The 13,243-nt window shown below is 39.1% G+C and overlaps 1 protein-coding gene across 1 annotated transcript in view; it reads left to right on the top strand.

Moving 5' to 3' along the window:
• LOC111863698 (neurobeachin) overlaps positions 1–13,243 on the top strand; it is a 554,452-nt gene that overhangs the window by 496,882 nt on the left and 44,327 nt on the right. Inside the window, exons 26-28 of the mRNA XM_033751163.1 lie at positions 1,483–1,575; positions 5,697–5,804; positions 8,945–9,137. Coding sequence (XP_033607054.1) covers positions 1,483–1,575; positions 5,697–5,804; positions 8,945–9,137 — 394 coding nt within the window. The remainder of the gene's footprint in view (positions 1–1,482; positions 1,576–5,696; positions 5,805–8,944; positions 9,138–13,243) is intronic.

Consider the following 13,243-nt stretch of genomic DNA (forward strand, 5'->3'; position numbering starts at 1 on the left):
CAATTTTTGCCAAATCCTGTTGTAACTGCTGTTGACAGTACTGCAGTTGGGAACGGATACAGCATATTCATGTGCTATAAAGAACAGAGTACAAACATGTGCTATGCATTAATAATACAATGGCGATTAAGCAAGCATTAATTCTTGGCACTTATTTCCATTCTGAGTCAGAGTGATGGTTTTCTTGGTTTTCCTTAGTCCCTTTAGGTGAATATCAGCTTATTAGCTTGAAGTTGACCATGATGAAAGTTCTGGCCATACACACTCATTGGTGATTATTATTTCTGCACACATCTTGACACTGTATATCCCCATAATTGAAATAGCATCATTAAATGACCTTAGAATCACTCAATCTGCATTTTGCATTGTGCATCCTCTCAGAGGGTCTAATGTATCCTTAGTTACTAGGGACGTTCCGTAAATAATGCCTCCTATTTTTTTGTGTTAATATGTAACGTGTGAGCTGGATGTTGGTGGTGTTGTAGTAAAGGTTGAACCTTCCCGCCAATCTACTGTTAGTTTGGTTGTCGTGCGACAGATAGCGACAGCAGAGGAGTCTACCAAAATGGTGTCTGACATAGAAGTGCGTATTAAACACAGATGTGTTATTGAATTTCTCACTGCCGAACAAATTGTACCCACTGACATCCATCGACACTTGCTAAAGGTGTACAGAGACAATACAGTGGAAGTCAGCACAGTGAGGTGGTGGGTAATGCGTTTCAACAGTGGCGAAAGTGAAGTGCACGACAAGTCATGCCCTGGGCGTCCCTGCTCAGCTGCCACTCGTCACAATGAACAGCGCCTCATCCATACAGATAAGCAGATGACGACCAGAGACTGTCAATTCTGAACACTACAAAATGATGCTGACTAAGCTGAAAGCCCACATTTCCTGAGTCAGGCCAAAGAAGCAGACAACCTTTTGCTTGCAGCACAATAACGCTAAACCCCATACAAGTTTGGCGACCACTGCACACATTGCAAAGTTTGGCTGGACTGTTCTACCACATCCACCTTATAGCCCCGGTTTAGCACCTTCAGACGTCCATCTCTTTGGGCCTAAGAAAGATGGACTACTTGGGCAACACTTTCCAGACAATGGTGCTGTCATTGCAGCTGTAAGAAAGTGNATTATATACGGAACGCTGTAATACATGGAGAGCCAATGTATGCTGGAGACTGAATACTTCAGTTGTTCAGACACATATACAGTGCTTATGTAATTTGCTAATCATAGGTGCTTGTAACCAAGGTTCATATAACCACTGTTAATAATGGTGGACTACTATGTAGAAATAATGTAAAGTGAAAATCTGCAACATGGTAAATAAGAAGTAAGTTTGTAAATGAGAAGAGAAAATTAATCTGCCTCAAAATGATGGTATTGTTACATAATTAATATGTGAAAGCAGTAACTAAAAAAATGTGAAAGGTTTTCTTATGAAAATATTTTTTTGAAATTATGTTTCTTTTTAGCAGGCAGTGGGCACTGTCAAACAAATCGCTTCAACACCTCAGCCATTGCCAGCCACTTTGAAGTCGAAAAAAGGAATGCAGTATATTAAAAATGTAAAGCAGTAAGACATACTCACAACCTGTTGCCATTGACAGTCAAAATGTAATGAAATACATTTAAGTATATGTCCCTGATCATTCTTTATATAAACTTGGCTGAAATATAAGCAGAATAGCTGTTATTCCACAATTATTTTCAGAAATGTTTTTATTCCCACTGCCCTTCATTTTGTAGAGTGTTTGCTGATTTATTTGACTTTATTTCGAAATTAACCCTTTCAGTGCAGTAGTGTTGTGGGCTGTACATTCCCTTCACACCTTCATTTTGGTTAATAATATTTTGAATAAATTATATGCGGTAGCATAGTTGGTTGAGGCGCTCTGCTCCAAGCCAGTATGTTGTGGCTATGATTCCCGATGAGGTCATTGGATTTTTGAATTGACCTAATCCTTCCAGCGGCACTATGGCCCTTGGGGTCGACTCAGCCTCTAACCGAAATTAGTACCAGGAATCTTCCTGGTGCTTAAGAGGGCTGGTGCATAAGGCTGAAAACCTTACTGCCATCTGTGAGCCAATTTTCTAGAAAATGTGGGAGTCTAGTTGTCTCACAACCCGGAGGCCTTCACTGCCTGTTACAGGGATATCTTTATCAGCAACACGTCTCCAAGGTTGTGACAGAGACATCAATTCCTAGGCTGCGCATACAGAAATGTTACTGTTCACATGGCAACATACCATCCAAAGTAAAGCAATATCTAAGAACTCAGTATCTCTACTGTTGAAGGAAGTGACTTCTACACAGTTTGCCGGAAGTTTATAACAGGAGAGATGGCGAGACTGATTCATTCATTCAATATGAAATTACATAATTACGGAGCTCAAGAGAAGACTAGAGGCAAGACACCAGTGCCAGATACAGAAAACAGTGAGAGATTCATTATCCAGAAGGAGCCAAATGTGTGAACTGTTGTAAGCATGTGTAATTGTAGTAGGGACACCTAACAAATTTAATCACTCAAATCTAGAACTCGCAATATCAGTCACGCGTACCCCCTACATGTAACATTTTGGTGTCAGAAAGTGGTTGTGATAGTAAAGTCATGACAGTTTTGGTGTCAGAAATGGTCAGACTTTGAGCAATTGAACAGAATTCTTGGATTGAAGACTGAATTGCATAGTTACAGTGTCGTTCTATGAAAATGGAAGACATGGAATTCCTGAAAGTCATGCTGGTTGAAATTAATGACAACATGAAATCCAACCTGGAAAATGCAGAGGCCTATAGGAAGGCTGACTCTGAAGCTGTAAAGGAAATGAAAAAATTCAACCAGGAAAAGGCAGAGACCAGTAGGAAGACTGACTATGAAGCTCTAAAGGAAATGAAGAAATTCAACTGGAAGAGGCGGAGGCCAATAGGAGGCTGGCTGTGAAGCTCTAAAGGAAATGAAGAAATTCAACTGGAAGAGGCGGAGGCCAATAGGAGGCTGGCTGTGAAGCTCTAAAGGAAATGAAGAAATTCAACTGGAAGAGGCGGAGGCCAATAGGAGGCTGGCTGTGAAGCTCTAAAGGAAATGAAGAAATTCAACTGGAAGAGGCGGAGGCCAATAGGAGGCTGGCTGTGAAGCTCTAAGGAAATGATGGACACCAGCCTGGTGAAGGCGGATGATGATCTGAGAGAAATGAAAGAGGAGATAAGATCTGGCCAAGTGGAAATGAAATCCATAGTAAGCCGACATGAAGGCCTACCAAGAGACAATGGAGGCCAATCCAGAGAAAAGGGAGCCTGAAGCGGAACATCAGGAGGTCCCTAAGGAAGATGCCATAGTGAAAACAGTTGAAGGACAGAGGCAGCTGCATATTAACCGGAATCTGGCCATAGAGTGCTGCCAGAAGCTGAAGGAAAGGACCCTGGGAAATTGTTGATCTCAGAAGAAAGTGACCATTGCTGGCAGGAGGATGATCCACTGTGCAGGAGTGGCAAGGCTCCAGAGAAATGTCATCAGGAAAGATTGGACCAGGAAGCAGGTAGAACAAAGAACCCATAAAGGATGGACGTTCAGGAAGAAATGTCAGCTGAAACTGGAAAACATAAAGGAAATAATGATCCAAGGCTTAAAGAGCAACTATATCTGAGAAGTGAGAGGACATCTGGGAGAATATTTGGGAAGACCTTCAGATTGGAGAATGCAAAGCGAACAGCCAGATTTCTATCACAGTGCAAAAAAATCAAGAACTGAATGTTGTGGAAAGGTTGACCACCTCCAAAATGGTTGAAGAGCCTACTTGCATAGTTGGCATAAGAGAAGCCAGAGATATGGGTGCACCGGCAACTCTGGATAGTTTCACCCCCACAAATGGAATGACAAAAGGACAGTAAAGTGTTGATGTTGGACAAATGGATTATCTGTAACCTTAACAGGGTACCGCTTGGGGGAGCACACTTGAGGAGGGAACGGTGGTAGCGGTGGAAGAAAGAACACTGCCAGAGAAAAGAAAAAAAGCCAAGCCACAGGAAGGAAGGTGAGACCGATCACAGATGTTGCAAGCACAGCCCTCGGAAGAAAAGAAAAGTGATATGCTTAAGGAGGGAGCAATGTGACATGTAAATCCATTGGTAACTGCTTGTTGAAACACGTCTCAAAGTTATGACAGAGGCATTGATTCCCAGACAGCACATACAGGAATGTTTCCGTTCACACGGCAACAAACTGTTCAAAGTAAAGTAACTTCTGTGAATGCAATAACTATACTGCTGAAGAAGGTGACTTCTACATGGTTCACTGGAAGTTTATAACAAGAGAGTGTGTGAGACAGATTCATTCATTCAGTGCAGAATTACTTAATTATGGACCTCGAGAGAAGACAAGAGGTGAGACACCAGTGCAAGATCCAGACAGCAGTGAGAGATTTGTTATCTAGAAGGAGTTAAATATGTGAACTGTTGTAATTATAATAGAGATGCCTAATAAATCCATTCAGTGAGATCTAGACCTCACAATATCAGTCATGCATACCCCCCTACATGTGACAATATTCACATTTTTTTTTTGTAGGAAAGACTTTGTACAGTCTTTGGAACCTCTTTCAACAGACTTCTTATTGTGAATTTAGAGAATCAGGAGGCTTAACAATGTTAAACAGGTTTAAGTTTTAAGATAAATATATTGATTTGTCCCAAGCAACCACAAAACATAGAAACAAATACATATGAGTAGCATTCCGTATATAATTCCTCCTATTTTTGTTTAATGAAAACTACAACAGATACAGAAAGCATAATAACACAGTTAAATAGAGCAAGATCGCAGCTACTTACAGTAATTTTTCCACATAATCACCACCATTTGTTATTCACTTTTGCCAAGCGATGAACAAGAGCCTGTATGCGGTGCTAGTAAAAGTCTGCGCCAGCAGAGGCAAGCCACTTTGTTACAGCTGCAATGACAGCATCATTGTCTGGAAAATGTTTCCCATGTAGTCCATCTTTCATAGGCCCAAAGAGATGGAAGTCTGAAAGTGCTAAATCAGGGCTATAAGGTGGATGTGGTAGGACAGTCTAGCCAAACTTTGCAATGTGCACAGTGGTCACAAACTGGTATGGGGTCTAGTGTTATCATGTTGCAAGCGAAAGGTTGTCTGCTTATCTGGCCTGACTCGTGAAATGCAGGCTACCAGCTTAGTCAGCGTCGTCTTGTAGCGTTCAGAATTGACAGCCTCACCAGGCTCCAGGAAATCTAACAAAATTACACCCCACCTATCCCAAAAGGCCATGCACATCACTTTCCCTGCCGATGGCTGTGTCTTGAACTAATTTTTTCTTGGGGAATCCGGATGTCGCCACTCCATGGACTATCTTTTGGATTCTGGCTCATAGTGGTGACACCACGTCTCATCTCTGGTGACGATGCTGTCCAGAAACTTGTTACCTTCAGCCTCAAACTGGTGCAACAGGTCCTGACAGACTGCAACACCACCAACATCCAGCTCAGACGTTACAGATTAACACAAAAAATAGGAGGCATTATATATGGAGTGCCCTTCGTATATATGTATTTTTCACTGAAAGGGTTGACTTAAGATTTCTGTCTTTTTATGGTTTTCATTGTATTATCAGTAGTGTTAAATGCTATTTAAAATGTCCAGCAGTTTGATGTTGTTGTTTTGTATGTTGCAGAATATTGTGGAGAACTTAGTCAGTCAGTCAAGTCCTGTGAAAGATCCAGAGAAATTACTGCAAGACATGGATGTCAACAGATTGCGAGCCGTCATCTACAGGGATGTGGTGAGTGGGCATGTCTGTATTTTTTAGCAAAATGGTTAGCCATTATAAAGTGACAATAATGTTAACTGATGGATGTTTCAGAACCAAGTGTAGAAAGTGAAATTCTGGTTTGGTGTGCACAGAGTTCCTGCACATGTTCCTTATATACAATTGTTTTATTTTGTTAAATTTACAGCATATCATACAACATTTATAATATGATACGTCTTAATTGTTTATACAATTTATCATTATTTATATTTATCATATGCCTGATCTTGGTTAAGGAGGCAGTTCTGACACAATGTTGATATGAGATAGTACTGACAACCATGAAGTTTATCTGCTGACTATGTTTAGTTCATACTTGCCATACCAAGTTCCATCTAAAATCATTAATTAGTTTGAGAAGTGAAAAATGCAGGTAGATATATAGACATGATATCACTTTATGGACTGAGTGTAAATAATATGTGAAAACACATCTGAACTGAAGATATGTTATTTTAATGAACTGCCGAGTAAAAATATTACAGTTAAATAGGATGAGCTCACTTAATTCCGTGGTTGAACCTGAACACCATTCAAATTAAGGCTGATTATTTGATATAATCCTGACCTCCCATCCCCACAGCATGCTTTGTTAAGACCAATTTGAAGCATTTGCCAATCTCCCTACGTCACTATCCAGTTCTTGAAAGAGAGACAGGCAAACCCTCATCATCTCTGATTCTGTTGCTGGCATCACATTCCCAAGATGTATGTAAGGGTGTATAAATGAAAGCTGGAGAGAACAGACTGCTCACAGACCACCAGAGTACTATCCTAGACAAGTGTATTGTAACATTTAGTACTGTTGCTATGCAACGATCATGAGAAGGAATATGCATTGTTCGGTAATGGCGAGTAAACATGTCAACAGTATCTGAGCTGCTGCTAGGTAGCTGCCCAAAACAACAATAGAGGGATTGTTATAGGCGGCAGTTTCTTTTTTGGTCCACCCCGAGGCTATATAGCAAGAACCTCAGGCAGAGAGAGAGAGTTTAATGACTTATGCTAGTCCCACTTGGGAATTCATGGCAGTTACCCATTTAATGAAATTGCAGCGCCTACAAAACAAGGTTCTCCGCAACCTTCTCAATTTTCCAATGCGCACACCAGTTCACGATTTACACATGGCTTTCAAAAATCAATACGTATATGATTATATAACAAAATTATGCAGGCAACAAGCGGAAGTCGTACAAAATCATGATAACGAAAATGTTCGCAATATTGAACAAGGAGAAGCCCAACATAGAAAATATAAGAGGCTTAAACTTGGCGGCGGTCAACCACATGACCGTTCAAGTGACTAGACTGCCGTTGTAGTGGAAGCTACTAGAAATAGGGCATAATCTGCTGTACTGAGCCTGGACTGACAGAGGTGCTGTATATACATTGTATTTTATATACATTTATTAACATGCTTAACATGTAAAATGTAAATATCTTTTACATTGTGACAAATGACTTACTACTGCAGACAATGACTCTGACAAAAGACAGACACGTCCTCTCATCAGAGAGGGCACCCCATAAAAACAAGACTGAAACTGTCAAACAGTAATAAATATCTGGTCATAAGCCCCAGATTGGTCTTAACACCAAGACTGACTTACTGTCAGTCACAATGTGACTTTGACTTTGAGTGAGAGAGTTCAATTGAAAGTCAGCCTGTGAAGAGAAGACTAGTCAGTTAAGAAGAGTTCTGTATGGTAGGTTGTGAAGAAAAGAGTTGCAAGAGTGAGGCTGTGAAAAGAAGACTATATATGTGATATTTGAAGTGTGTAATTCAATGAGACTTTTAAAGTTCCTGTTTTAAAATCTGTTACCAGGAAACGGCTAGTAGAGATTGTAATAGACTGAGGATACTAGTCTGTATGTGTTAGTAGTCTGTAAAGTGTAGTTCCGAGTGGTGTGATACAAGTGGTCAGTAAATCCAATCTCTGATCTATACCCCATCTGTAGTCACATCCTTAAATCATATCAAAATATAAGGCTTAGAAGTTGCACCCTTATACCAGAGTAAGAAAGTGTCAGCAGTTGACAATAATATAAGGAACAACTATGTGAATGGGAAATAGGAGTATGTGCTCTTCAAGAGTGTCCAGCAACAATACATACACATACACAATGGAAATCAAACCCAAATTGGTTCATTCTCATAACACAACTACATGAACTGTCCAGCTACTGAAGATAGCTAGCACCTTTGAAAGTGCAATAGCAGGGACTCTTATGTCACTGTACTTATCATATTTGCTGCAAGTAAAGAGACATGAGAATGCCTTACATAGTTACAGCAAACTCAATTAAATCTCTGGACATGGTTCTAGAATTACATTTGTCATGGACAGACACAACATGCACAACCTGTCCTGTTCTATATCATGACTGACCCAAGATTTCCATATGTTACCGAACAACGTGGGTTACACAGCCTCCATATTCTGAGCAAAGCTCAAGTTTTAAGTCTTCCATGCTCGCTCAGCAACATAGCTAACCCAGGCTTCACAGTGACCTGACTCGCACTTTCCACATGTTCTAGAACAAGTAGTGGCATATATTATACATGTAATTAGGTGGAATTGGCAAAGCTTACCTCATGATATGCACCAAGAACAACATAACTTGTTTAATGAGCAAGAAACCAATAAATAATATACTCACATGAAAAGTGTTACTTAACCCAATTTTACATGTACTCAGTTCCCACAGAACAGCAGATCAGACACAGTTAAGCCTTGAAGAGTTTGGCAGCTTATGTTGTTCTAGAACTCTGCTTACCCAATGCAAGGGAAACTGGCATACCTTGGCACAAACAAAGTGAATGGCCATACTTCCTTATCGTGTGTCTGATAGCACTGTACAGTTACTTCCCCATCCTTCAAGCATGTCAAGATTACTCTGATTACTCTTTCATTTTATAATTGTATAAGTCATCCACTTATTTCAGGTTTCAGCTTTCAGTTAGTTTCAAATTTCCTGCATTGTTCTTGGTCACCTGTAGTTTATATGTTCCTCTTGAAGTAAGAGATTGCATTCCACAACAGCATCTGTCAGAATGAGTAGTGGATGTGTTCAGATAAATTACACAGTACCCATACTTGTTTGCACAGGAGGAGACCAAACAAGCACAATTCCTGGCCTTGGCCATTGTCTACTTCATCTCAGTATTGATGGTATCCAAGTATAGGGACATTTTGGAGCCCCCATTATCACCTCGGCCACCAAGTCCAGCAGCACCCACAACCACAACATTGCGTAGCAATGGAGGGTCACATCATAGAGGCAGCACAAACAGTCCATCAGGTAGGTTTGTTTTTGTGCTCATTGCTTTACTTGATTTTACTGACTGTATACATCTTGAAATTTCCTCATCCTTCACTTGCAGTAATGGTTGCCTCACATTCTTGCTCAAAGTGCAGAAATTGCTAATACTTTTCGTGTATGCAGGAAAAAACTCATTGTTTTAAGTAAGAATACCAAACAGTCTCTAGTAATTCTTCAGCTAGCCTTTTATTCAGTGTTGTAAGTCAGTCTGTTTCCTGTTTATTCTTACATTATAAATCCCTATGAAGTGTGAGTCTTCTAAGTTCTATATGTTATAACAACACTGTTGAAAATGTGTATAAACAGTTCTACAAATGGCACAGTAAAGCAATAAGATGTACTAAAAATTTTGGAATTCTGCCCATATCATATTTGCATGTACGTAAAACGTGATTAGATCATTATTATCCCTAAGTTCCCAAATGTGCAAGGGTTTTGTAATTCAAGTTAATTCATGAATAAGTAAGACCTATCAGAATTTTTATAAGAGAACAGTACAGTCAAGGGAACATGTTTAATTGTATAGCTTAATTTAATTATGTGTAATGTATTTTGTTTAATCTGTAAAGTATTGCATTTCTTTTACTCTTTTTATACTCAGGACATTTAATCTTCATTCTAAAAATGGGTAAATTTTATTTTAAGTTACAAACTCTGAGGGTGAACTTATGTAACAAGAGGTCAATTATCTGTGTTGCAATAAATGATGTTCCACATGTGCTTTGTAATGGTAAAGGAGCTTTTACGAGAGATTGGGAAAAGTTTATGTGAAAATTTATGAGAATTGTGTTAGCATTTATTAATATAGGTTCTGGATCTGAGTCTTTGATGTCATCTGTCAAAAAAGCTCTTGGAATATATGTCATTTTCAGATAGTGATCTTTTTACATCATCATTTGAAACCTGCTAGAATCACGCATAGTCATGAAGTGGTTTTTTAGGTTACTCTCTTAGCATTTTCCTGGTAGGTTTAAGTAGAGCCAGGAAAATCCTTAGTGAAGATAACAAAGCACTATATAGTTACAATATCTATCAGTGTCTCATCAGAATCATGGGACAGGATTTCATTACATATTGTGTTCATCATTTATCCGGTCTATTTGCTGAACTCAATTTCTATACTAAACAAGATTGAAAGAATGCTTAATTTGTAGTAAATGTATTTTGCAAATATAAGATTTTAAGCTTTCACAACAGATAAATGAACTGAACTCATCTCGGGCTGTCAGCAATGTCACTATCAAGTTAAAAATCAGTGCTTCGGACATCTTCAGCTCCATAATTCGGGTCAAAGCGGTGATTAACCATACATCACTGACATGCCTCCTGCTGCTAGTGCCCTACTTGAGGGTGGAGTCAGTTGCCTGTCCAGTTCTACACAATGTCTGTCCACTAATTTTTGTCCTCTGTTCTTTGGCCTGCCCTTCTAGACATTTGTCCCCTAGATGTTTTCTAATCTATATATGTCAGAGAACTTTAACAGCCTGGTGGTGGGATTGTGTGTGTTGCTAAGTTTGAACCCTTCCTCTCTGTTAACAGTGTTACAGTGTATTATTATTTCCGTTGCCTGTTTTGACTAGTTGCTCCATGTAGCATGATATTGGCCAGTACCTTGGTCTCCTGGAACTTGATCAGACCACTGGATCAAGTTCCAGTTGAAACTGTTCAACAAATGAGGGCTCCAAATCTCGCTATGGTGTATAGGCTCTTGGTTTGTTTTATATCCTGAGTTGACATGGGGATCAGCTTCACTGCCTGAATGATATGTGGGTAGCTCTCATATGGCCAGACTGTTGTGTCCAATAAAATTGACTATAAACATTTAGTTACAAAGGATGTAGAAGGAAGTGGTTGTAGCATGTTTGAGGTCTGAGAATTTTCCTGAATGATTGACAAAATCTACAAACAAACTCAAGATAGCTGTACCCCAACGGAGATTGAAGTGGATATCTCGCAAGCATAAAGATTGAACGGTATGATCATTATACTGCAGTGTTCACACTGACTAGTTGATAGGTGGCTAAGTAGATTCTTTTATATTCGAGCATTTTGGGGGAAGTATTTATTACTTCCAGTATTTTAAGTGAACATTTTTATTGCTTGTGTAAAGAATTGACTTACAACACTTACTCTTAACAAGAAAGAATACAGATCAGTAAGCTAGGATGAATGCAAAACAGATGTACATTTAATATGCAAAGCAGTTACTGTACTTTGACATCTGAGCAAAATAAAAAGGAAGCAATGTACATTAGTTTGTGAATGATGTTGGTATTCATTCAAACACACTTATTTTTAGCATGTTATGATTGTTTTCTGTTTTGGATATCTCTTCATGTACTATCTGAAGATCACAGAGGATTAATATGTCTTCTTGATACATATATAAACATAAAAGGAAAGATAAAATTAATTCAGCACTTAATTAATTACACACTTTGTCATGAAGATGTATGGGGGAGTGGAGGAATAGCTCTATCATTCTTTACTTGAAACTAGGTTATGGTGAGTGATTATCTTTATGCCTGCCACTTTGCTCCACAGTTCTCATGGAGAGAAGAAAAATCTCTTGCCTTTGCAAGGAATCAAGATTTGATTCCGTGGTCATCCAGCCCATAACCTAGTTGCCATACCAACTAATGTAACATCTTCTTCATATGTAATTTTGATAGAATATATTTCAGAAGGCAAGGTTCTCAGATGGTAAGGCTTTATGAATGGAAGAGTTTGAATACTTTGCCATTCCTAATCCTTTTCTAAGTTGTTCTTCTAGTACATTTACTGTGTGTGTGTATGTATGTACATATTTTATATATATATAATATGGCATGCTGCCAAAAAACCAGGTGACAAGACATCCATTGATTGGTAGTGGCTGCTAGAAGAATGTATACTTCAGTGGAAACGCAATACCAGCAGCCCGTTGCATAGGAATAGCATAAATAACAAATGTGTTTCCCCAGAAATGAAAGGATATCCATGGAAACAATTACTACCAGCAGATAAAACAGAACCCTTGAGCACGATGTTCACTAGTCAGTCTGAGTGCACGTTATAAAAATCCAGCTTCAACACAACCTATGAGTTTTTAGTGTAGCTCCAACTAGGGCAGAAGCAAGCTCGCATCTGACAAAGGACATAAGACACTTCACTAAGATCAGCGGTGCAAGTAACTGTGATACTGAAGTTGTGAGTAATTGTACTTGCAAGTGTAGAAGAGATTGTCCAATAAACGACTTAGCCAAATCTGAAACCCACGTGAATTTACTTGTCACGTTACGTAGGCAATATGTGACAATATATATGTTAATTTGAAAATTTTTGCTGGGATAGATGAACACACATACTAAATGTACCTCAGACAAAAATAATGAACCCAGTGTCACTATTAGAAATACTGAATTGGCCTATAATTGGATTGTATGCCTGGCTTTTAGTTAACAAAGCCTATACTTCATGTTCTAATGAGTTAGTCAGTTAGTGTCAGTGATATTGAGTAAATAAGAAAGAGCTTGGGAACAAATTAAGCCACTAAAGAGATAGAACTTTTCTTCTTGTTTCTATATATTGATCTCCAAATAATGAAGAGCCTGCATGAATATACATGTGAAACTTATCTCTTTGTGACTTACTTTTGGTTTACTTTCATGCTTTAACGTACTTCAGATATTTTGTGAACACGAAAATTAATGCGGGATTTGAGGTTTGCACAGAAGGTGGTTATAAAGCATTTTGTCTTATGTGATATAACTCGCTGTAGTCCATTGGAAATCAGTCACTGTTTCATAGGAATACAGGGTGTCCCAGGAGGAATGTGCCAAACTTCGGGAGGATGTTCCTTATGTTAAAGTATGCTGATATAACCCAAAACACCTATGTCCAAAGTTGAACGGTTATGGAGATAATGGCCCGAGAAAAGTGTGGTCTTCTGGCGGGTCCATGCACTGTACCTGTCAGCTGAGACGTCTTATCTATGTTTGTCCTTGAGTGTGGTGATTCACACTAGCCATAAGCTCATGTGCTATGTACAGAGTATGTTGCGGCCACGTCGTGAATGGTTGGTAATTAGTTGTGCGGGGGTGCTG

This window comes from Cryptotermes secundus, unplaced genomic scaffold, assembly GCF_002891405.2.
Source record: "Cryptotermes secundus unplaced genomic scaffold, Csec_1.0 scaffold369, whole genome shotgun sequence".
In the NCBI taxonomy this organism is placed as follows: domain Eukaryota; kingdom Metazoa; phylum Arthropoda; class Insecta; order Blattodea; family Kalotermitidae; genus Cryptotermes; species Cryptotermes secundus.